Genomic DNA, 23,334 nt, shown 5'->3' with positions numbered 1-23,334 from the left:
TGAAATAACAGCTGACATAGGCAGGTAGGATGGAAACATCACAGTTAAGCCTTTACCTGGTTAATAACGTACTTACAATGATTGCTCAGTTTGTACCCATCATCTCGGTTGAAGTTGTATCTGTATTTATATATCTGGATGGTTTCATGAACAAATCTCTGAAGGTAGCCGGTAGGTTTTCAGAGTACCTCCGTCTTGGAAAAAATCAATTTCGTGTGTGCCCACAGCGTTAAAAGAATGATCGGCAACGGCCGATGTATTGGTCGTACCGTGTTTCAGATCTGCCTTGTGTTCACGAACGCGGTTCGAGATGTCGTTTCGTTTCCCCAATGTAACTGCTTCCACAACCACAACTCCATTTGTAGACACCAGGGTACAGCATGGCAGGAATCACATCCTTTAGAGATGGGATTATGAATCTGCCAATATAAAATTAACTACGATAAAATATTAATATATACGGTATCCTAGAACGTTATAAAATACCTTTCTAAACTCAGTGATGGTAAACAATATGGTTGCCAAGAGTAACCAGCAAGCGTGAACAAATTAAGTCTTGCTTGCAGTTACTTGCTACTTAAAGATACCAACCGAAATGGACAATTGATTAAAATATTCACGCTCATTCATACATTTATATCTTAGAACCATCTTGGGTCGGGCAAGGTGCTCGGCTGAGACAAAATTCAACGAGTGGGGTAACAGCAGCCAACACAAGGTTGAGAACAACTGCCATAAACAATGAAGACGATGACAATGATTCATTTTAGAATATTATTCCCTCAGCACCCACATTGCACGGTGGAATGCTCTCACAGGGTTCGTGTCAAAGGGGGTTCGGCGGCGATCAACAGCAATGGGGTTAAAGTTACTCCCGGGGACAGGCCTCGAGAGTTTTGGGTTGGGGTGGCGGGAGACAAAATGGAGCCTGGCTAGAGTGAGGATCGGATGAGGGGGAGACGACGGGGTGAGTGTACAGGTGTTGTTGGATAGAAGGCGGCCAAGTGACGTTGGGACAAACGTCTCGAGGATGAGTGGTGGCGGTAGTTGCCATGGAGATCGGCTGATGAGGTGGGGATGTTACCCGAGGAGGGAACCGGAGGGGGGGGGGGGATTTGGCAGAAGTTGCCAAGGCTATGGAGTGACCGGGCGTATCTGGGACAGGAGAAGACTCGAGACGGAAGGGGCGTGCGGGGGGGGGGAGAGAAGGAGATGTATTTGGGGGACGCAGATGCTTCAGCGCTGGTGGAGATTTTTCGTTGAGCTGGAGTGGAGAGGGACGGGAGAGGCAGGGTCACGAGGGACCGGAGGTGCGCTGTGAGCGAGAGTGCAAGAGAGTGAACGTGGGGCAAAAGAAGAGCCCTGGGGACTCGTGGTCACTCTAGACGCTCGGTCCGAGTGGGCGGCGCCCACCTCTCTCCACTCGTTCCAATCGATTCGCCTCGTCGCAGCGATACGAGTTGTTTTTCCGGATTGTGAATGAAGTTAGGAACCCGGCCCACTGCCCACCCTCCCCGCCACCCCCCACCCCAACAAGAGATCGTTACAACTCTGGATCGTTGCACTCGCTGAAGGAACTCCGTGACTTCGCCGGTGGAATCAGCGGAAGCATGCGGCTGTAACGACCACGAGCAGCGCGCCCAAGGAGAATCCAGACACCGCGAGGGCCGCACACCCGGCAGAGTTGCCTGGCTTAGCCGTGGTCTTAGTTGATGGCTTGGTTGTGGTCTGAGCTGGTGCTTTGGTCGTGGCCTTAGTTGTTGGCTTGGCTGTGGTTTCAGCTGGTGCCTTGGTTGCGATTTTGGTTGGTTCTTCAGGTTCATTTTCTCCTGGTTCTCTTGTCGTGGTTTCAGCTGGTGCCTTGTTTGTGGTTTTAGCTGGTGGCTTGGCTGTGGTCTGAGCTGGTGCCTTGGTTGTGGCTCCATAACCTGCAGCACATACAAGGGAATGAGGTTTTTGTAAATATTGTCATACAAGGGAATGAGGTTTTTGTAAATATTGTCATCGCTCCTCTCACACCAAATTAGACAGGGAAATTTGTTCCATGTTAAGCCTGATTACATGCCTGCGATCCAGCGCTGTGGAGTTAATAAGAGTTTGTGGGCCACGTATGTATGTTGAACTTCTTTTGCACCGTACGTAGCCAACCGTGCCTATCGGAGGTGCGGGATCACACGCGAACATTGTAAAACTCCCTCCACATGGGCATCGAGGAGGTGCTCCCATATCCCTGGCTCTGCAGGAGAAGGTGGCACAGCAAGGTACGAACTGCAGTATTACCTATCTGGCCCATCTGTATGGGACAGAGTTTTGTACTCTGCGTACACATGTAGGGTTTTCTCTGGGTCATCCGGTTTGCTCACACACACGTGAGCACGAGGTTTTGTCGCTGACGTACGTGCGGAACGAGATTTGTGGGCTTCGATGGCGCCATTGGATCATAGTGACTGGGCGCTGCCGGCATGGAGCAGGTCTCTGGGTGCTTTTCAAAGGTCACGAGCGCTACTCAACGGCGGTTGCCATGCGACCTTTGATATGCTGGAGTTCATTCAGTAATTGCGACGTTCTAACAGCACAAGGCTCATGCGAAGGGAGGCGCTGCCTGTCAGTACTTTATTTGGCGGTTAGCGTGATGTACTACGAACCTGGCGACCCGCGTTTGTTTCCTGCTCACGGCAATCAACACCGGTGACGATTATCTGAACTGTTCCTGAGCCCTCCCCTAGGTTGACTCAGCCTCAAATGAGTACCTGGTGTTGCGTGAAAACATTGCGGCTAGGGAAACAAAAGCGACCGAGCGTGGTTCTGGCCATCCACTCCCTTGTGTCCCACGGTGCCGGCCGTCAGAGGTGTTACTACTCGCTAACAGCACTTGCCCCACCAGTCTGTTAAGGCTATATGGGGGATAGTTTGTCGTTGAGGAGTGGGATGTGTTGCAGGTAATTTTCTGTCCGCATTGAGATGCTTGACCAATACCAGTCATGTTGGAAGAAAACGGGGAACTCGGAGGTAACCCATGCAGATGAGGGGGGTAAGATACAGACCAACACACGGAAAGGCACCCGAGTGAGAAATAAAACCTAGCCACTTCTGGGTTCACCACCACTGCACTCGTGAACTCACCTGAGGCAGTGACCTTCGCCGACTGCACGTTCATTTGCCATTCGGGTTCCGTCTTGACCACGGTCGCTCTGTGGGGTGGACACACAGGTCAAGCGTGTAACAACTTGAGGCCTCGCCTCCACAGAGTGGCCAGTGTGAGCTTACATGTGATGAATCATACGTACAATTGTGCACTGCCGCTATGTGTTACTGTAATTGCGACGGAGAGCAAGCTATGTGTTTTTTTAGTATAAATAACGATGATGATCAGAGTTATATGGACCCCAAGCCTCAAGTGCACAGCAGGCCACGCCCAGCAGTGTGTCGACTATTCAGATTATAGGGCACGCCCCCAATTGAGATGTTGGGGTGGACTCCGTGCTGAGGGACTGAGCTGAGGTGTTGTGTGACGTGGAGGGTGATAGGGAGCGTGTCTGGCCATGATTGCTGGCACTCAAATGCCCCTCGGAAGAACCCTTTGAAATAACCTCTGGTGCTCATCTGTTGTGGAGTCTCCAACTTCTCAGAACACAACGCAGAGTATCTACTCGTCATCGTCTCAGAAATCTCTTATCTTTGTTGTCTATGTAGCCGATCTGTCCCCCTAGTTACGGTTCACGAGAGGAGAGCGACAAGCACGACCGGCTACACCTCCATGGAGTTGGCGGTGTGGAATCATGAACAAAAGTCGTCGCGCGGAACCAATCCCCGACGCTCTTGGGGAGAGGACGTCCATCGGAAGACAATGCAGCCGCTTAGTGGCCAAAAAACGCCGAATTTTAAAAACCAAATAACCGCAGATTACTCGGTGATGACGTACAGCAGGATCGCACCCCCCAGATGCGACACCTTGACAGGACCCTCCTGAGAAAAGGGTCTTGAGATTCAGCGAGACTCTCCCAGGTAGACAAGCGGAGTAATATTAAAGTAAGGGAGTTGCAGTCCAAGGTCACCTCAACACAGCGCATAACGCTTCAGGGAATTGCTCCGTTACAATGCACCACACCGAACCCCTTCTACCCGCTCCTTTTGTCTTCTCTGTTCTTTCTGGAACCTTAAAGGCCTCTCCACCAATCTCCCTTTGTTTTCCCTACCGGTCTCCGCGATGTAACAGGCACGTCCCGCGTTATAATGGGGCACGTTCCTCGTTATAACATCACATAACGGCAAGATAAACGTTCCCAAACAGAAGAACCGTGTTATAGAAAAAACGCGTTGTAGTGTGAACACCCTCACGCATTAAGCGAGGACTCACCGTATTCCTTCATACGATTCTCTAGGCATTCCTTACACCAATAATATTTTTTTTATTTTACCAGGTAAGACCCATTAAGCTATATAGATATTTTGCAGAAGCGATCTGGCCAAAAATGATAGCTCATCAAAGTGGCTGATGTGGAAATTTATAGCAGCCAAATACGCTAAACGTGTGGCCATTCTAAATGTGGAGGGAAAAAACGGAGGACCCGGGGAAAAATCCACGTGACCAAATGGAGAGAGACACGCACACTCCAAATATAGAGGCGTCGGCGTCAGGATCAAACCCACAGCTTCCTTTATACCGGGCGAAGGTAGTTTACATCGTAGCCACTGTGGCGTGTAATTAGTACTAATATCCATAATAATATAGTGGGCTGTGCGCGTAACAGTGCCCTGTGATGGTGAACTCACACAAACACTACGGAGCTGGGAGGGTTTGTAGTCGGAGGTATCCAATACAAGCTCACTTTAGTTTTGGAGGTGCTGGTGGAGTGCGTCACCGCGGCGTTTGCCACGGAATTGCACTGCGAGACACAGAAACAAAACGACATCGGACATTGTTATTGAAGCTGGAATTAACCTGATGAGCCTATGGAGACTTTAATGGCATTTGTACAGCCCAGGCCGGGTTGTCAATGAAGGAAACGTGCACAGGATGACCACGTGCCCCAGCCGTGTTGATCCCCCGTCCCTCGCCTCGCCTTGAGTTAAAGGGGCTTTACGTGCTTAGAATGTCCAGCCTGAAACATCCCCTAACCCGCGCATTAACCACCCATCTATTCAATTCGATACGAATTGCCGTGTTTTGTTTACTTGACAAACCTCACGAATTGGCTGTCGGGTGGTGGCAGATTAAACGACATCCGCCAAGAGTGAGGATCACAAAGCCAAAAGGAGTAATGGCAGGACCCAAAGAGTGACCAACGTAGAAGTAAAAAACAAGGTTGCACGTAGAAGGAGACGACCTGAGGATGATACAGGCGGTGATGAGAAGGAAACTGGCACACAACATGTAGGATGAAAATTAAAAGTGTTGTTCAGAAATATGGAAGGAACCGGAACTAGAGAAATGCCTCAGAGAATGGCTTGACGACGACATAAGAGATTGGTGCTAGAAAGATGTGGCCACTCATTAGGACGCTGTCTTTCCGACAGCCCTGTTCTTCACCTGAGGGCGGCTGCTTGCGTTGTGGCGAGAAACGTCGTTAGAATTTTATCTTATGTTTTATTTTTATTATTTCCCTTCTACGTGACTTCACCGAAAGAACCAAGAATATGTGGCCACTACTTGATCATGTGGACAGAAGACAGAGGAAAGTGGAAACATATGACGAGATGTGCAGTGGACATCTACGGCTATCTGCCCATGGATCGTGATTATGAGGATGATGTGTCAACAAAGGGCTGAGTCACCTGTATGAGTTTGTGTCCTGTAAGCGGGGTTTCCCATGTACCCACGATGATCGTGGTGTCGGGTATTCGCGCTTGCAGGAAGTAGCCCTTGAAGGTGCCCACGATGGTCACTGTGGACAGACACAAGGAGGCGACAATTTGGGAGACGCTCGCAGCCCCCCCACCTTAGCTCGGCTGTCGCGCTTCTCACCCCTTTCGTGACGCGAGCAGTGGCCAGCATGACTCCACAGTAAAAGTGGACAAATGGGTTCGTTTTAAATTCCCTGTGATTTTATGCCCAGCGCTCTCTTGAATTAGAGACGCACAGGGCTCTAAAGGACAATTCGCTTTCGCCACTGGAGACTTCACGCAGACATTTTTCTCTGTCAGCGCAATGTTCATAATCAGTTGAAAATGTCCGTCCGTCACAAATTTGGATCTCCCAAATGGGTCGTCGGGGGGATAACACGCAGAGCACTGCAGTTTTGAAATTCAACAGTCTTGGCACCAGATGTCGGTACAGTGCATATCAACCATCCTCCAGGTCCAAAGGAAATGTGCGAAACACAGACAGTCCTCAACTTAAGAACACCCACATTTACGAACACCCAACTTTCGAAATAGCTTCCATAAAATATATTTATTTTGACGACTTAAAACGCGAACTCGCACTTGCAAACTGAACCACGGGAACAATTTTGTTCAGCGGAGCGATCCTGTGCGATATGTCATCGGTCAACCTTGCGCTGGGAGTGTTTGTGCGTGTGTGTGTGAAAGTGGGTGTGTGTAGGCCTGGGCTCTGGGTTGTTCTTCGTGCTTTCGGAGCCCCGGACCCTCTGCTCACGATCATTAAGGACCTTCATGATGGTGAGCGGGCCCGGGTAAAACTACATGGCCGGGAGTTGGAGCCATTCCCTGTACACCTTGGGGTGTGACAGGGATGTCCTCTGGCTCCCACATTATTTAACATATATTTTGACCACGTAGTTCATGAAGCCTTAAGTAGCTGTACTGGGGGAATTTCCATTTGGTACAGATATAATGGGAGGCTGATCGATACCCGGGTGCGGTCAAGGGATGGCTCCCTATTGGTCAACCACGTTATAAATGCTGATGATTTGGTAATTGCCACTCATTCAGTGGAGGAGTTGGAGACGCTGCTGCTGAAACTGGAGTGTGCCCCTAAGAGGTGGGGCCTTACCATCAGCCCCACCAAAACTAAGCACCTGCCTGGGTATTTTGTACCATCGGACACTCCACCCCCACAACTCGCAATCGTGATGGGGCAGTAGTGGAGAGAGTGGAGAGTTTCCCATACCTGGGCAGTGTGCTCATGACCGGCTCCAGTTTAACAGCAGAGGTCTCACTCCGAATCAGTCGACAATATATTTTCATCGGTTGCGTAACGCTGTGTGCAAGCTACCTGGTCTGTCGTTTTGCACGAAGCTTCATGTCTTCTCGGCCACAGTCATTCCCTCCCTTCTCTACGCTTGCGAAACGTGGACCCCCTTAATGGAGCATCTTCGCCGGTTGAAAACATTTACGCTGGCCTGCCTATGATCCATCCTGGGTTTAACCAGGCTGGATTGTGTGAGGAGCTCACAAATCCTTGAAAGATCTGGGCAAAGTCCCATCGGTGAGCTCCTCCGGCAGGCAAGGCTGCGTTGGCTGGGTAATGTAGCCCGCATGCCCAGCCACCGCATGCCGAAACAGCTTTTCGGCCGGATCGAGGGGGCTAAACAGGCGCGGCACGGGCTAGAGAAGAGATGGAGTGATGTGGTACAGGAGGACGTGGAGCTGAGTGGACTTGCCGATGACTGGTACCTGCGGTGTCAAGATCGGCCTCTGTGGAGGAGGCTCGTGAAGGACGCTGCTGGGCAGTTGGAGATAGTCGCCCTCCAACAACAACGGAGGGCGGAGTGCCGGGTGGCTAAAGCACAGCAAGTTGGCACAGTAGGGGGCACAGGTGGTGCATCAGCCATTCATCTCGGTCATCTCAGTCAGTCGACCCGTGGCACCTGCTGGGTCTGCCCCGTGACCTCCTGCCAGCCGGCGTTCGATACTTCACGTGGCCTCAAGGTGCACATGGCCTGGCACAAGCGTCGTGGTGCTCATCACCGCCACTTAGTTGTTGTGCCCCATGTGTGTGCGTCTGTGTGTGTGTGGCCTGTGTGTGTGCGTGCCCCGTGTGTGTCTGTGTGAGTGCAATTTTGGTGACTCATTGCATCCCTTCTGACAAGCAAACCAGCATCAGGACTCAAAGTAAGTTGAAATAAACGGATTTTTTAATGTTATGCTACTTTAATGGACATTTAAATACGGAACGCTATTACGTTTTGACTTACGAAAAAATATCTTCGTAAATCGAGGGTGCCTTGTCGTAATTAAGTAGAGTACAACACAGTAGCGTCTGCTCGTTTTCCAAGCGACTATATAGCTGAGTGAGCGATCCGTGATAGTTGAACGCCGTGCAGATGAGCGGTCAGTCCGGTTGACTGTGTCCGCGATACGGGATGGAGGAATCCGCACCTGCGACTAGCACGGTTGGCTACGTTCGGTGTGAAAGAAGCTCAACGTACGTACAGTCGACGAGCGTAGGGAGTTGTGTCGGGGTGGTGGTGGTTGGTGGGGTCATTCACTCATCGTTAACCTTGGTGCCAGAGGTGAAGGTGCTGCTGTTGGTGACGATGGAGTAGGGTGTGCCGGTCAGTGTGTTGGTGCCGTGACCTGGAATCATGGTGGTGCAGATTGACCCTGGTGCTCCAGCACTGTAGCCCTGAGCTCTGTGCAGACCCACCAACCCCACCATCCACACAGCCAGCAGCGCCTCCATCATTCCCAGACAGAGACGAGGCCACAGGGTTTGTGTACGACAAATGTTAGTGGTTAATATATATTTATTTCTGATAGTAAAACTCAAAAATTTTGAGCAAAAATAAATGCTGGGGCCAAATTTTAAAATATAAGCCGGCGAAGGTTATCAGCATACAACCAAACAATAATGAAAATGTATTTTGTTCAAATGTTAAAATTGTTGGTGTTTGCGAATGTTCTGCATGCAAACGGTGAGTGGAGCAGCATAGGTGCTGTGAGCCGGACCTGCGTGGGCGCCAGGGCTTCTTATACAATCGAGGGATGAGGGGGTATAGGGGCCACAGCGTGGAGTGGACAAAAACGGGGGCACTCATTGGTCACCGCTGTCACAGCGATTTAGACAGAGTTTGCGCAATTGAAATTTTGCAATATTTAGCATTCTGCTGAAGTGCATGGTGTGACGAGAGGCCACTTCCTTGAGCAATCATTTGTCATGTCCAGGTCACTTCTTAAAAAGAGGTATGTGTTTGGCTCAATTTAACACGTAGGCTTTCGCGACCAGTACTATTCATAATAAAGGTTTGTGGGTTAAATCGCGTTATTTATAAATATATGGCTCAGTGGGCTTTCACCTGGTAAAAAAAATATTTCAGTTGCTTTCATCCGTTTCTAAACGTGGAGAATCAAAAAAAAACGGAGGTCACGGGAGAGTGAGGGACAGACATACAAACTACAAACATACAACAGGCATCATCGGGGTCGGGATGGAACCCACGAACCTCCTGTATACCAGGCGAGGTAGTTAACATCTCGTCACACGCAAATATACAGCAGGGGTCGTCGCTGTTCTCTGACCGACACCGCGCTGCTGCGCGGGGTTCGTCCTCCCGGCAAGGGGTCATTCTGGGCTGCGACGTTCGCTTCGAGTCCCCTCGGGCAGCGCAACAACGAGACCACTACACCTTGCGCTTCAGCAGAATTAAGAAATATTGCGCAATGTTCCACGTTGCACAATTCTTCCGAGCCGACGTGGCCCCTCGTGACCAATGTGGTCCCCCTTGCGTTTGTCTGCTCCCCGCGGTGTCCCCCCCTCCTCCTCCCCCGCTCATCTCTCGAGTATAAGGGTCGGAACTGATGGTGCAAGCTGAACTTGTCTACTTTATTTATTGAAGTTGCGCCACTGTGACGAGATGCTATCCTCCTCGCATGGTATGTAGGAGGTCGGGGGTTCGATCCCGACCCTGACGCCTGTGTCTATGTGGAGTTTGCACGTCCTCCCCGTGGTCGCGTTAATTGTTTCTCCGCGTCCTCCGGTTTTTCCCTCCGCATGATCAGCCACTTTGTTGAGCCTTCATATCTGCCCAGCTTGCTTTTTAAAAATAAATGAATACCTCAGTGGGCTTTGTCTGGTAGGATGGGTATGGTTTAGTTTTATTTGTAGGTGTTAGAGTGATTTATTTATCTTTCTTGTACTTTGAAGTCCTATTGTGTTTTTGTATTGTAATGTTCTGACCCGCCCCTACCGGACATCTGTGAAAAAGAGCTTCATAGCTCATCGGATTCCTCCTGCAGTGTAAATAGAGATTATGATAAGAAGCCCTGCCATCCGCGCAGGTCTGGCTCACGGCAGCTCTGCTCCGCCACTTGCCGCTTGAAGTTCAGAACATTTACAAACAACGATTCTATTTTGTTTTGCAGCAAACTCATTTTTTGTGTGTTAACCAAATTTGTCCAATAGTTTTTTTTGCTTTTGAGTTTTACCCTCCTAAATAAATTCTACTGACCACCGACATTTGCTGTCGACTTCAACCCCTTGGCACAGTCTCCCTGGGAACGATGGAGGCGCTGCTATTCGCTGTGTGTACGGTGTGGGGTTGGTGGGTCTTGCACGGAGTTCAAGGCCACCGTTCGGTTGGTTGCGGGGACTGCATTTGGGGAAACCCTACCCCATGGAGTGGTGGTTCTCAGCCGCGGGGTACGTGGACCCCTGGGGGGTACACGTGGCAATGTCCCAGGGGGGTACGCGAGGTGATTTATAAATGTCTGAAATTCTATCATACGGGAAGTATCATTGGTGAATAATCATTGTGTGTGAATCTGCCAAGAAAAAATAACTACGAGAAAATGTAAATATATATGGTAACCTAGAACGTCATAAAATACCTTTCTAAACTCAGTGATGGTAAACAATATGGTTGCCAAGAGTAACCAGTGAGTGCCAACAAATTAAGTCTTGCTTGCATTTACTAGCTACTTAAAGATACATCACGAAATGTACAATTTGTTAAAATATTTATGCTCATTATTCGTACATTTATTTCTCAGAACCTTGTTGGATTGGGCAAGGTGCTCGGTTGAGACAAAATTCAACGAGTGGGGTAACAGTAACGGAAACACAAGGTTGAGAACAACTGCCGTAGACAATGACGACGATGACAATGATTAATTTTAGAATATTATTTATTGATTAAGATGTAACCCAGACAACACCTTCCCTCAGCACCCACAAATGGCACGGTGGAATGCTCTCACCGGGCTCGTGTCAAAGGGGGTTCGGCGGCGATTAACAGCAATGGGCTTAAAGTTACTCCCGGGGACAGGCCTCGAGAGTTTTGGGTTGGGGTGGCGGGGGACAAAATGGAACCTGGCTAGAGTGAGGATGGGATGAGGGGGAGATAACGGGGTGAGTGTACAGGTGTCGATGGATAGAAGGCGGCCAAGTGACGTTGGGACAAACGTCTCGAGGATGAGTGGTGGCGGGAGTTGCCATGGAGATCGGCTGATGAGGTGGGGGCGTTACCCGAGGAGGGAGCCGGAGGAGGGGGGGATTTTGGCGGGAGTTGCCAAGGGTACGGAGCGACCGGGCGTATCTGGGACAGGAGAAGATTCGAGACGGAAAGGGCGGGGGGGGGGGTAAGAGAAGCAAGGACAACAGGCGGAGGAGAGAAGGAGATGTATTTCAGCGCTGGTGGAGATTTTTCGTTGAGCTGGAGTGGAGAGGGACGGGAGAGGCAGGGTCACGAGGGACCGGAGGTGCGCTGTGAGCGAGAGTGCAAGAGAGTGAACGTGGGGCGAACGGAGAGCCCTGGGGACTCGTGGTCACTCTAGATGCTGGGTCCGAGTGGATGGCGCCCGCCCCTCTCCGCTCGTTCCAACCGAATCGCCTCGTCGCAGCGATATGAGTTGTTTTGCCGGATTGTGAATGAAGTTAGAAACCCGGCCCATTGCCCACCCTCCCCGCCACCCCCCACCAAAGATCGTTACTTCTAGGGATCGTTGCACGCGCTGAAAGGACTCCGTGACTTCGCCGGTGGAATCAACGGCAGCACGCGGCTGTGAAGACCACGAGCAGCGCGCCCAGCGAGAACCCAGACATGGCGAGGGCCGCACGCCCGGCAGAGTTGCCTGGCTTGGTTGTGGTCGTAGCTGGTGGCTTGGCTGTGGTCTTAGCTGGTGGCTTGGCTGTGGTCTTAACTGGTGACTTGGTTGTGGTCTTAGCTGGTGGCTTGGCTGTGGTCTTAGCTGGTGGCTTGGTTGTGGTCTTAGCTGGTGGCTTGGCTGTGGTCTTAACTGGTGACTTGGTTGTGGTCTTAGCTGGTGGCTTGGCTGTGGTCTTAGCTGGTGGCTTGGTTGTGGTCTTAGCTGGTGGCTTGGTTGTGGTCTGAGCTGGTGGCTTGGTTGTGGTTTGAGCTGGTGGCTTGGTTGTGGCTACATAACCTGCAGCACACACAAGGGAATGAGGTTTTTGTAAATATTGTCATCGCTCCTCTCGCACAAAACAGACAGAGAAAGTTTTTGCATGTTAAGCCTTATCCACCACTTGCAAGGCCTGGTCTTGTGGCTATGCATGCCTGCGAGTCAGCGCTGTGGAGTCAACGAGAGTTTGTGGATCACGTATGTATATTGAACTTCATTCGCACCGTACGTAGCCAACCATGCTTATCGGGGGTGAGGGGTCACACGCAACATTGTAAAACTCCCTCCACATGGGCGTCGAGGAGGTGCTCCATATCCCTGGCTCGCCAGGAGAAGGTGGCACAGCAAGGTGCGGACTGCAGTATTTCCCATCTGGCCTATCTGTATGGGACAGAGTGTTGTCCCCTGCGTACACATGTAGGGGTTTCTCCGGGTGTCGCACACGCGTGAGCACTAGGTTTTGTCGCTGACGTACTTTCGGAAGGAGGTTTGTGGGCTTCGATGGCGCCGGTGGATCATTGTGAATGGGCGCTGCCGGCATGGAGCAGGTCTCTGGGTGCTTTTCAAAGGTCACGAGCGCTACTCAACGGCGTTTGCCATGCGACCTTTGATATGCTGGAGTTCATTCAGTAATTGCGCCGTTCTAACAACACAAGGCTCATGCGAAGGGAGGCGCTGCGTGTCACGGTAGTTTATGAGTTGGGGGAGCAGAATTTGGCGGTTAGCACGCTGCGCTGTAGACCCGGTGACCCGAGTTCGTTTCCCGCTCATGGCCATCCACATCGGTGACGGTTATCTTAACTGGTCTTGAGCCTCCCCTAGATCAACTCAGCCTCAAATTGATTCCTGGTGTGTGTAAACATTGTGGCTAGGGTGACAAAAGCGGCCGGGTGTGGTTCTGGCCATACACCCCCACGTATGCCATGCCGGCCTTAATAAGTGCTGCGACTCGCTAACAGCACTTGCCCCACCAGTCTGTTAAGGCTATACGGGGAATGTTTGTTTATGAGGAGCAGGACATGTTGCAGGTAATTCCATATTGAGATGCTTGACCAATACCAGTCACATTGGAAGAAACCGGAGAACTCTGAGGAAACCCATGCAGGAGAGGGGGGGAAGTTACAGATCAACACACGGAAAGTCACCTGAGTGAGAAATAAAACCCTGCCACTGAACTCACCTGAGGCATTGACCTTCGCCGACTGCACGTTCATTTGCCATTCGGGTTCCGTCTTGACCACGGTCGCTCTGTGGGGTGGACACAGGTCAGGCGTGTAACAACTTGAGGCCTCGCCTCTACAGAGTCGTCAGTGTGAGTTTACACGTGATTAATCATACGCACAATTGTGCGCTCTGCCACTATGTGTTGCTGTAATTGCTCACGTGCACAGCAGGCCACTCCCCCAATTGAGATGTTGGGGTGGACTCCGTGCTGAGGGACTGAGCTGAGGTGTTGCGTGACATGGAGGGTGATAGGGAGCGTGTCTGGTCATTATTGCTGGCACGCAAACGCCCCTCGGAAGAACCCTTTGATATAACCTCTGGTCTCAGAAATATATTTTATTTGTTGTGTATTTATTTAGCCGACCTGTCCCCCTAGTTACGATTCACGAGAGGAGAGAGACAAGGAGGGCCGGCTACTCCCCAATGGAGTTGCCGATATGGAATCGTAAACAAAAGTCGTCGAGTAGAACCAATCCCCGATGCTCTTGGGAAGAGAACGTCCATCGGAGGACAATGCAACCGCTTAGTGGCCAAAAAACGCCAAAATTTTAAAAACAAATAACTGTAGATTAGTCAGTAGAGATGACGTACAGCAGGATCGCACCCCCCAGATGCGACACCTTGACAGGACCCTCCTGAGAAAAGGGTCTTGAGATTCGGCGAGACTCTCCCAGGTAGACAAGCGGAGTAATATTAAAGTAAGGGGGTTGCAGTCCAAGGTAAGCCTTTGAACGTGAACTTTGTCACCTCAACACAGCGCATACCGCTTCAGGGAATTTCTCCATTACAATGCACCACACCGAACCCCTTCTACCCGCTCCTTTTGTCTTCTCTGTTCTTTCTGTAAACTTAACGGCCTCTCCACCAATCTCCCTTTGTCTTCCCTACCGGTCTCCGCGATGTAACAGGCACGTTCTGCGTTATAACATCACATAACGGCAAGATAAACGTTCCCAAACGGAAGAACCGTGTTGTAGAAAAAACGCGTTGTAGTGTGAACACCGTCACGCATTAAGCGAGGACTCACCGTATCCCATCATAGGGTTCTCTAGGCCTTCCTTACACCAATAATATTTTTTTATTTTACCTTATAAGACCCATTGAGCTATATAGCTCATCGAAGTGGCTGATGTGGAAATTTATAGCAGCCAAATACTCTAAACATGTGGCCATTCTAAATGTGGAGGGAAAACCGGAGGACCCAGAGAAAAACCCACGTGACCACATGGAGAGAGACATGCACACTCCAAATATAGAGGCGTCGGGGTCAGGATCGAACCCACAGCTTTCTGTATACCATGTGAAGGTAGTTAACATCTCGTAGCCACTGTGGCGTGTAATTAGTACTAATATTCATAAAAATCCAGTGGGTTGTTCTTATAAGAGTGCCCTGTGACAGTGAACTCACACAAACACTACAGAGCTGGGAGGGTTTGTAGTCGGGGGGATCCAATACAAGCTCAGATTCGTCTTGGAGGTTCTGCTGGAGTGCGTCATTGCGTCGTTTGCCACGGAATTGCACTGCGAGATAGAAACAAAACGACAATGGACATTGTTATTGAAGCTGGAATTAACCTGATGAGCCTATGTAGCCCTTTGTGGGCCGTTGTACAGCCCAGGCCGGGTTGGCAATGAAGGAAACGTGCACAGGATGACCACGTGCCCCAGTCGTGTTTATCCCTCATCCCTCGCCTCGCCTTGAGTTAAAGGGGCTTTGTGTGCTTAGCATGTGCCAATGCCCAGCCTGAAACATCCCCTAACCCGCGCATTAACCACCCACCACATTCTATTCAAATCGTGCCGAATTTCCATGTTTTGTTTACTGGACAAACCTTACAAATTGGCTGAGTCGGGTGGTGGCGGATTTAACGACACATTTACGAGATGTAACTCAATAACTTCTTATGGGTAAAGGAATTTGTATAAATGGGAAGTCTACACACGACTGCATGGAATACATAACAGTGAGGATCACAAAGCCAAAAGGAGTAATGGCAGGACCCAAAGAGTGACCAACGTAGAAGTAAAAAACAAGGTTGCACGTAGAAGAAGACGACCTGAGGATGATGCAGGCGGTGATGAGAAGGAAACTGGCACTTGGGCACACAACATGTAGGATGAAAATTCAAAGTGTTTTTCGGAAATATGAAAGGCACCGGAAAGGGAGAAAGACCTCAGAGAATGGCTTGACGACATAAGAGATTGGTGCTAACAAGATGTACTTGAGCATGTTGCACAAGGCAAAGGAAAGTGGAAACAAATGACGAGATGTGCAGTGGACACCTACGGACTATCTGTCCATGGATCGTGATTATGAGGATGATGTCAACCGTGGGCTGAGTCACCTGTACGAATTTGTTGCCTGTAGGTGGGGTGTCCCATGTGCCCACGATGGTCGCGGTGTCGGGTATTCGCGCTTGCAGGAAGTAGCCCTTGAAGGTGCCCACGATGGTGACTGTGGACAGACACAAGGAGGCGACAATTTCTGAGACGCTCACAGCCCCCGCCACCTTAGCTCGGCTGTCGTGCTACTCACCCCTTTCGTGACACGAGCTGTGGCCGTGATGACTCCAGAGTTAATGTGGACAAACAGGTTCGTTTTCAATTCCCAGTGCTTTTATGCCCAGCGCACTCTTGAATTGGAGATGTACAGGGCCCTTTATGACAAGTCGGCTTCGCCACTGGAGACATTTTTCTGAGTCAGCGCGAGGTTCTATCGAAACTCTGTATGGGCAACACTTATGAAAAATTTATTTTCGTAAATCGAGGCTGCCCTGTCGTAATTAAGTAGAGTACAACTCTGTAGCGTCTGCTCGCTTGCCAAGCTACTATATAGCTGAGTGAGTGAGCGATCCGTGATGGTTGAACGCCGTGCAGATGAGCGGTCAGTCCTTTCGACTGAGCCCGCGATACGGGCTGGAGGAATCCGCACCTGCGACTAGCGCGGTTGGCTACGTTCAGTGTGAAAGAAACTCAACGTGCGTACATTCGACGAGCGTAGGGAGTTGTGTCGGGGTGGTGGTGGGTGGGGGGGGGGGTCATTCACTCACCTTTAACCTTGGTGCCAGAGGTGAAGGTGCTGCTGTTGGTGACGATGGAGTAGGGTGTGCCGGTCAGTGTGTTGGTGCCGTGATCTGGAAGCATGGTGGTGCAGGTGGACCCTGGTGCTCCAGCACTGTAGCCCTGAGCTCTGTGCAGACCCACCAACCCCACCATCCACACAGCCAGCAGCGCCTCCATCATTCCCAGAGAGAGACGAGGCCACAGGGTTTGTCTACGACAAATGTTAGTGGTTAATATATATTTATTTCGGATAGTAAAACTCAAAAACTTAGAACAAAAATAAATGTTGGGCCCAAATTTGAAAATGTAAGCTGGTAATGGTTAACAGCACACAACCAAAAAATTATGAAAATGTCTCTTGTTCAAATGTACAAAATGTTGGTGTCTGCGAACGTTCTGCGCGCAAACAGTGAGTGGAGCAGCATAGGTGCTGTGAGCCGGATCTGCGTGAGTGCCAGGGCTTCTTATACAATCGAGGGATGAGGGGTATCGGGGCCACAGCGTAGAGTGGACAAAAACGGGGGCACTCATTGGTCACCAGTGCCACAGCGATTTAGACAAAGAATTTGCACAATGGAAATTTTGCAATATTTTAAATTCTGCTGAAGCGCACATGTGACGATAGGCCACTTCGTTGAGCAATCATTTGTCATGTGCAGGTCTTTTCTTAATAAGAGCTATGTATATGGCTCAGTGGGCTTTTACCTGGTAAATATACAAATTGCAGTTGCTTTCCTACTACTACTAAACACATGTTTCTAAACGTGGAGAGAAAAAAAAACGGAGGTCACGGGAGAAAAATCCACAAGCATGGTGAGGGGGCGGACGTGCAAACTACAAACATACAACAGGCATCATCAGGGTCGGGACGAAACCCACGACTTCCTGTATATCAGGCGAGGTAGTTAACATCTCGTCACACACAAATATACAGCAGGGGTCGTCGTGTTCCTCTGACCGACACCGCGCTGCTGCGCGGGGTTCGTCCTCTCGCTCGGGGAGGGGTCATTCGGGGCTGCGACGTTCGCAACGACGAGACCAGCACACCTTGTGCTTCAGCAGAATTAAGAAATATTGCGCAACGTTCTGCGTTGCGCAATTTTTCCGAGCCGCCGTGGCCCCTCGTGACCAATGTGGTCCCCCTTTTGTTTGTCTGCTCGACGCTGTGTGTCCCCCCCTCCTCCTGATTGTGCTCCTCCTCCTCGATGTATTCTAAAGCGGTCATATATCGAGGTATGACTGTATGTCGTTTCGTTTCCCCAATGTAACACCCACCACAGGTGCAACTTAGTTTGTAGACTCCAGGATATTGCATGTCAGGAATGACATCCTTCACAGATGGGATTAAACACGGATTTTTTTGTACTGCACTGAATCGGACCTGGATCTTGTGTTTTAAGATTTTGGAAATATTTTTGGTAACGCCTGCTATGTATGGTAACTTGATGGTTTTGATCGGCATCTCAGGGGGTTGTTTCTCCATGGTTGGAGAAATAGCTTTGCTCATAATGCAGTCCAAGTACCCATTCATCATTGGAAGGATGTTATTAACCAGTTAAAACCTTAACTGCTTTATGGTGTTGCCTTCATTTCCGCATCTCCAGCTTCTTCAGCCTCCCACTCCCAGCCCCGCCCACTTCCCCCCCGGCATTTTGTCTGATCGTCCTCTAAACGTTCTCGCAGCACTCCCCCCCCCCCTCTCTCTATCTCTCCCCCCTTGCTCCTCCGCCCTCTCTTACCTATATAGCCTCTTGTAACAGTAGCCCTTTTGCCCACTTCAGAAATTGTTTCTTGCTGTGGTTGTCTCACCTGATGCCGGACGCTTGTGTTGCGCCCGAAACGTGATTTAATTTACTTTATTATATACCTACGTGACTTTACCGAAAGAACCAAAGAGTATTTGGATCATATTTAGGGCCACCTTTGTGAAGTGGACGAACATAGGAATGTTTCCCTTCTAGAGGTACTGATGCTTCTTTGATCGACTGGTTGAAAATATGGGCTATAGGTTTGCATATTAGGTGACCAACAGTTAGCAGAGCAAAGACGGGAATACTATCCGCTCCGGTAGAGGAGGACCCTTTGAGGTAGGACAGTTGTTTCAGCACATTACTTTCGTGGATAGGCTGGAAACTAAATTCGTTTAATGTTTGGACAGGGGTGTAGGAAATTGTATGAGCAGGGGTGACTCCCAATACATTATGAAAAAGGTCACCAGCTTCAGAAAAATGGAGGTTAAAATTGTCGACTTTTTTTGGGGCTCTGAAAAATAGTCCCCGTTTCGGTTCAGCGCAATGGGCAGATTATCTGTGTTCGATGCCTTTTCGATAAATTTGATTGTTTTTCCAGAAGATCCTGGCATTGCCATGTGATTCCAGGAGAGTGGAGGAAAAAGTAAGCATTTTTTGCATACCGTATTTTTTTTGACGCATCTATTCCTTAAAATCTGTATCTAGCCAGTCATTGACCAACTTACTTTTCTGAGCACATTCCCTGTCCCTAGTTTTCATGAGCTTAGTAATCAAAAGATCAAACCATGGTGGGCGGTTGCCTTTAATTTAAATCTAACCAACGGAACATGTTTGTTAAGAATTTGGAGAAACGTGTGCCTGAAGGTCTCCCAAGCCGTAGTAAGGTTGGGGATATGACAGACCTTGTCAATATCCGAGGTGAAGCACATCATTAGTAAATGCTTGTATGCTGAAGTGTCTCATGGAGTGCTTATCAACCAATTTAGGGGGGGCTTTGGGTCTAGCTGACGATCTCACCCCCAAATTGAAGGAGTGATCACTAAGGTTATTACTCAGAACACCAGTAAGCGGGAAATTGTAAGGGGCATTAGTCAATAGGACTTTAAGCAGAGATTACCTGTCCCGGATTTTTTTAGGTTGGGGCTTGTGGACATTATTAATTGTAATAGGTTAAATTCATCTGCAAAATTTGTGGCCACGGCCGGCGGGTTTAGCCAATTCCAATTCAGATCACCCACAAAATCTATTTCACCTTCAGGGAGGCCCCCAAGAAGCTCTCTCAGTGCTGACACAGCTTCAACATCCTTACCACTAGGCGGTCTATAGCAGCACACTACCAATATCTGTTGATTATTTTGGAGAGTTATCCTGAGAGCCATACCTTCAAAACAATTTTTTTTAACAAGGAGTGAGCTGGTGAACATGCAATAGTATTACGAACATAGATGGCAATTTCACCTCCTTTAGACCCTTGGTCAAGCCGAAAAAGGTTGTAGTTGTCAATCTTAATCTGCAAGTCATTTACGGAAGGAGTGAGAAATGTTTCTGTAAGGCAAAAAATGTCCGGGTCCAGATTTACCACTTCTAGTTTTAGTTGACTTAATATAATCACAAGCCCTCAGATGTTGACATGTAGAACACCAACACCTTTTCTGCCAGAAAAATCTACAGAATTATATGAGTTCTTTACATTTGGGCCAGGATGAAGCTCAATACCTCCTAGAAATAAGAAAAGTATAATTAATAGTTTGCACAGGTATTTTCTGTGAAAGGATGAAGAGTGGCGAACCTTGGACGAATAGCAGCAGCTCACAGATGGGGACATTTTTAAGAGGAGAATGAAGTTTGGAAGGAGTGCTGGTGAAGTAATGGGACAGAGATAGGGTTTAAAAGGATAAAATGATGGAGTGTAGAAGTGTCTATAAGCTGTTTCATTAGCAGGTGTAGTGGCAAATTTAGCAACAAGTATGGACGAGAAATAACGAGGGTTGCTGGTGGTAGAGTTGAGTGTGGCACTAAATATGGCCAGGAGGGACAGCAGTAGGATACACAGCAGCAGGAGAACTGCCATCTTTAAAATATCAAGGGTACACACAGTTTAACACACAAGCGAAAAAAATACTTGTAGGCCGAGCGCGAGAAACGTCTTGCTGCACTCGTCACACATGCATGGCTTCTCGCCCGTGTGCTTGAGTTTTTGGAGATGAGCACCGCCCTCAATATGACATTAGAGCAAGAGATCACTATTGATCATAGCATTGGAGGTGAAGCGTAAAAGGGTTGCGCGCTCATTGACGGCCTTGCTTCTTGCTGCACTCGGGTGGCAGCTTAAGGGTTTCCAGGTCGTTGAGCGAGCGCTGGAGAGTGGCTCCGTGCTTGCCGATCAGGTCGTTGCATGTGCTCATATCCTCGAACTTCGAGGACAGCGAGCGGAGCGTGGTCTGCACCTGATTTCTCATCGTCCGAGTTGCTTGCAGCACGCTTATAGAGCCAGCCCTCCTTCACCACTGTCACCTCCGCCATGGTGTCGTAGTCCTTCTGCCGTGGCTCTCAAGCACTTTCGCCACAGACTCTCCGTGCACCTCACACGAGCATGAGCGACGCGTCACTCCTCACCACCACGACCACGGTGGTCCGCAGGGACCTGGGTGCTGCTCCCTGTGACTTTTGGAGACAAACGGCCGGGCCTGGTGCTACCCACACACCTCCTCCTGTGCCATGCCGGCCCCCATTTATGCTGCTCGGGAACATCAACTTGCCCCAAAAGCACGTTGAGGCTAAATGGGGTCTTCGTCTGAGTGTGTGTGTCAGTCGAGCCGTGGCACCTGGGTCGTGCACATAGCCTGGCACAAGCGTCGTGGTGACATCACCGCCACTTTGTGGCAAATTGCGGTTGTTGTCACTGTGTGTGTGCTTGTGTGTGGGTGTTTGTGAGTGTTGAGTTGAATATCTGCGTGGTTTTAAACGTCCCGAAGGCCTGCTACGACCCGTCCTGGGTGCCACCAGGTCGTCTCGTGCGAGCAGCTCGCAGACCTACGTTGAACTTCTTTCGCACCGTACATAGCCGACCGTGATAATCGGAAGTGCGGGGGAAGGACAACAAACTCAACACGCAAAAAAACAGTTCTAAAGAAAGTCGTTTTCAATCTGCCCCAGTGGCTTCCTCATATTCATTAATAAACCTTAAAGGATAATAAATACACAATACGAAAGCCTGAAGCCTAGGGCTTTAGACGAGGCGCTGGCGAACTAGGCCTTGATAATTTTTTACTCAATAAACAAAGTAAATAAACCTTAAATTTGAATAAATATTCGTGCATTTGTACTATAATAAATATAGACACGTACATTTATATTTGAAAGTGCATAAATGTACACAAATTAAAAAACTAAAAAAAAATTACAATACAGAAAGCTGAGGGCTTTAGGCGAGTGTGCTGACGGATTAGGCCTTTATCACATTTAAACTCAATAAACAAAGTGAATAAATCTTAAATTAGAATAAATATACCTGTATTTGTATAATGTCAACAAACGGCAGCCTACATCGGCATGCGTGGGTGGAGTCTCTTTGGCAGGGCGACTACAAAGTGCCCCTGTTGTCTGTTCCCAGCCGTCTGCCCGCCTTGGCTTCATGTGTTGCGTTCGCTTCAGTCTACACGCGTGTTGATACCGAGATTCGAAGTCTGACAATATTGATATTCAGCTAGTTAATAGTTCCGTAGCGAATTAGTGATAACGAAAATTCGAATCTGAGTGAAGTAGAAAATTAAAGTTAATAAACGGAGCAGTTAATCACCGTGAAGAATACTCTTTGGTTCTTTCAATAAAGTCACGTAGGTATAAAAAATAAAATCAATTTAATCACGACGTTTCGGACGCATTACAAGCGTCCGTCATCAGGTGGGACATCCACAGCAAGAAAACAATTGCTGAAGTGGGCCACTGTGGGTGTTCCACCTGATGACGGACGCTTGTGTTGCACCCGAAACGTCGTGACTACATTTATTAAATTTTTATACCTATGTGACTTTTCCCGAAAGAACCAAAGAGTATGGATCCCTGCAGTCACGAAAACTTCAAATCTAGATTACACCGTGAAGAATATCGAAACATGCGGTGTGGGATTACTTCACAAAAGTCGATTCTGATCAAAGCAAGGCACAGCAACCTGCTGGGTGAGAATGCGGAAAACTGTTGTTTCTTCACTGCAACATTCGTTTGTTTGGATATAATTACTAAGTAAGTAACACCTAAAGATTTGATATTTAGAGACTCTCAATTTAAACACACACAGCTCACTCACACACACAGCTCACTCACACGCCGCTGCCATATGTTGAGCCTTCGTATCTTGCTTTTGAAAAATAAATTGCCTCGGTGGGTTTTGTCTGGTAGGATGGTTTAGTTTTTTGTAGTTAGGGTGATTTATTTACCTTTCTTGTACTTTGCAGTCCTATCGTGTTTTTGTATTGTAACGTTTTGACCCGCCCCTACTGGACATCTGTGAAAAAGAGCTTCATAGCTCATCGGATTCCTCCTGCAGTGTAAATAGAGATTCTGATGATAAGCCCTGCCACCCGCGCAGGTCCGGCTCACGGCAGCTCTTCTCCGCCACTTGCCGCTTGAAGTGCAGAACATTTACAACGATTTGATTTTGTTTTGCAGCAAACTCATTTTTTTTGTGTTAACCAAATTTGTCCAATAGTTTTTTTTGCTTTTGAGTTTTACCCTCCTAAATAAATTCTACTGACCACCGACATTTGCCGTCGACTTCAACCCCTTGGCCCCATCTCCCTGGGAACGAGGAAGGCGCTGCTGGCTGTGTGTACGGTGTGGGGTTGGTGGGTCTGCACGGAGTTCAAGGCCACCGTTGAATGGGGATGGAGTAAATTTGTAAATGCTGGAAGGACGGAGCGTGGCGGCGGTTGGTCGGTTGGTTGCGGGGACTGCATTTGGGGAAACCCTGCCCCACGAAGTGGTGGTTCTCAACCGGGGGGGTACGTGGACCCCTGGGGGGGTACACGTGGCA

General features: G+C 49.1%; 1 protein-coding gene across 3 annotated transcripts in view; it reads right to left on the bottom strand.

Moving 5' to 3' along the window:
• Positions 1-1,524: 1,524 nt before the first annotated feature.
• The window catches only part of LOC133362906 (putative defense protein 3), a 33,651-nt gene continuing 11,841 nt past the window's right edge, over positions 1,525-23,334 (bottom strand). Inside the window, exons 1-5 of one of the 3 annotated variants that reach the window (XM_061581872.1) lie at positions 16,539-16,960; positions 15,834-15,943; positions 4,774-4,886; positions 3,124-3,191; positions 1,525-1,928 (exon numbers count right to left, since the gene is read on the bottom strand). In XM_061581872.1, coding sequence (XP_061437856.1) covers positions 1,600-1,928; positions 3,124-3,191; positions 4,774-4,886; positions 15,834-15,943; positions 16,539-16,731 — 813 coding nt within the window. In that variant the 5' untranslated portion in view covers positions 16,732-16,960 and the 3' untranslated portion in view covers positions 1,525-1,599. Of the gene's footprint in view, positions 1,929-3,123; positions 3,192-4,773; positions 4,887-10,983; positions 12,286-13,444; positions 13,513-14,896; positions 15,010-15,833; positions 15,944-16,538; positions 16,961-23,334 lie in introns of those variants that run through there. The other 2 variants (XM_061581869.1, XM_061581871.1) reach the window with 2 other exon arrangements.

Source organism: Lethenteron reissneri, unplaced genomic scaffold (genome assembly GCF_015708825.2).
Source record: "Lethenteron reissneri isolate LAM-NWPU_2019-01 unplaced genomic scaffold, ASM1570882v1 scaffold_1638, whole genome shotgun sequence".
In the NCBI taxonomy this organism is placed as follows: Eukaryota; Metazoa; Chordata; class Hyperoartia; order Petromyzontiformes; family Petromyzontidae; genus Lethenteron; species Lethenteron reissneri.
Note: the sequence above shows the minus strand (reverse complement) of the source record. Positions and strands in the feature narration are given on the sequence as shown.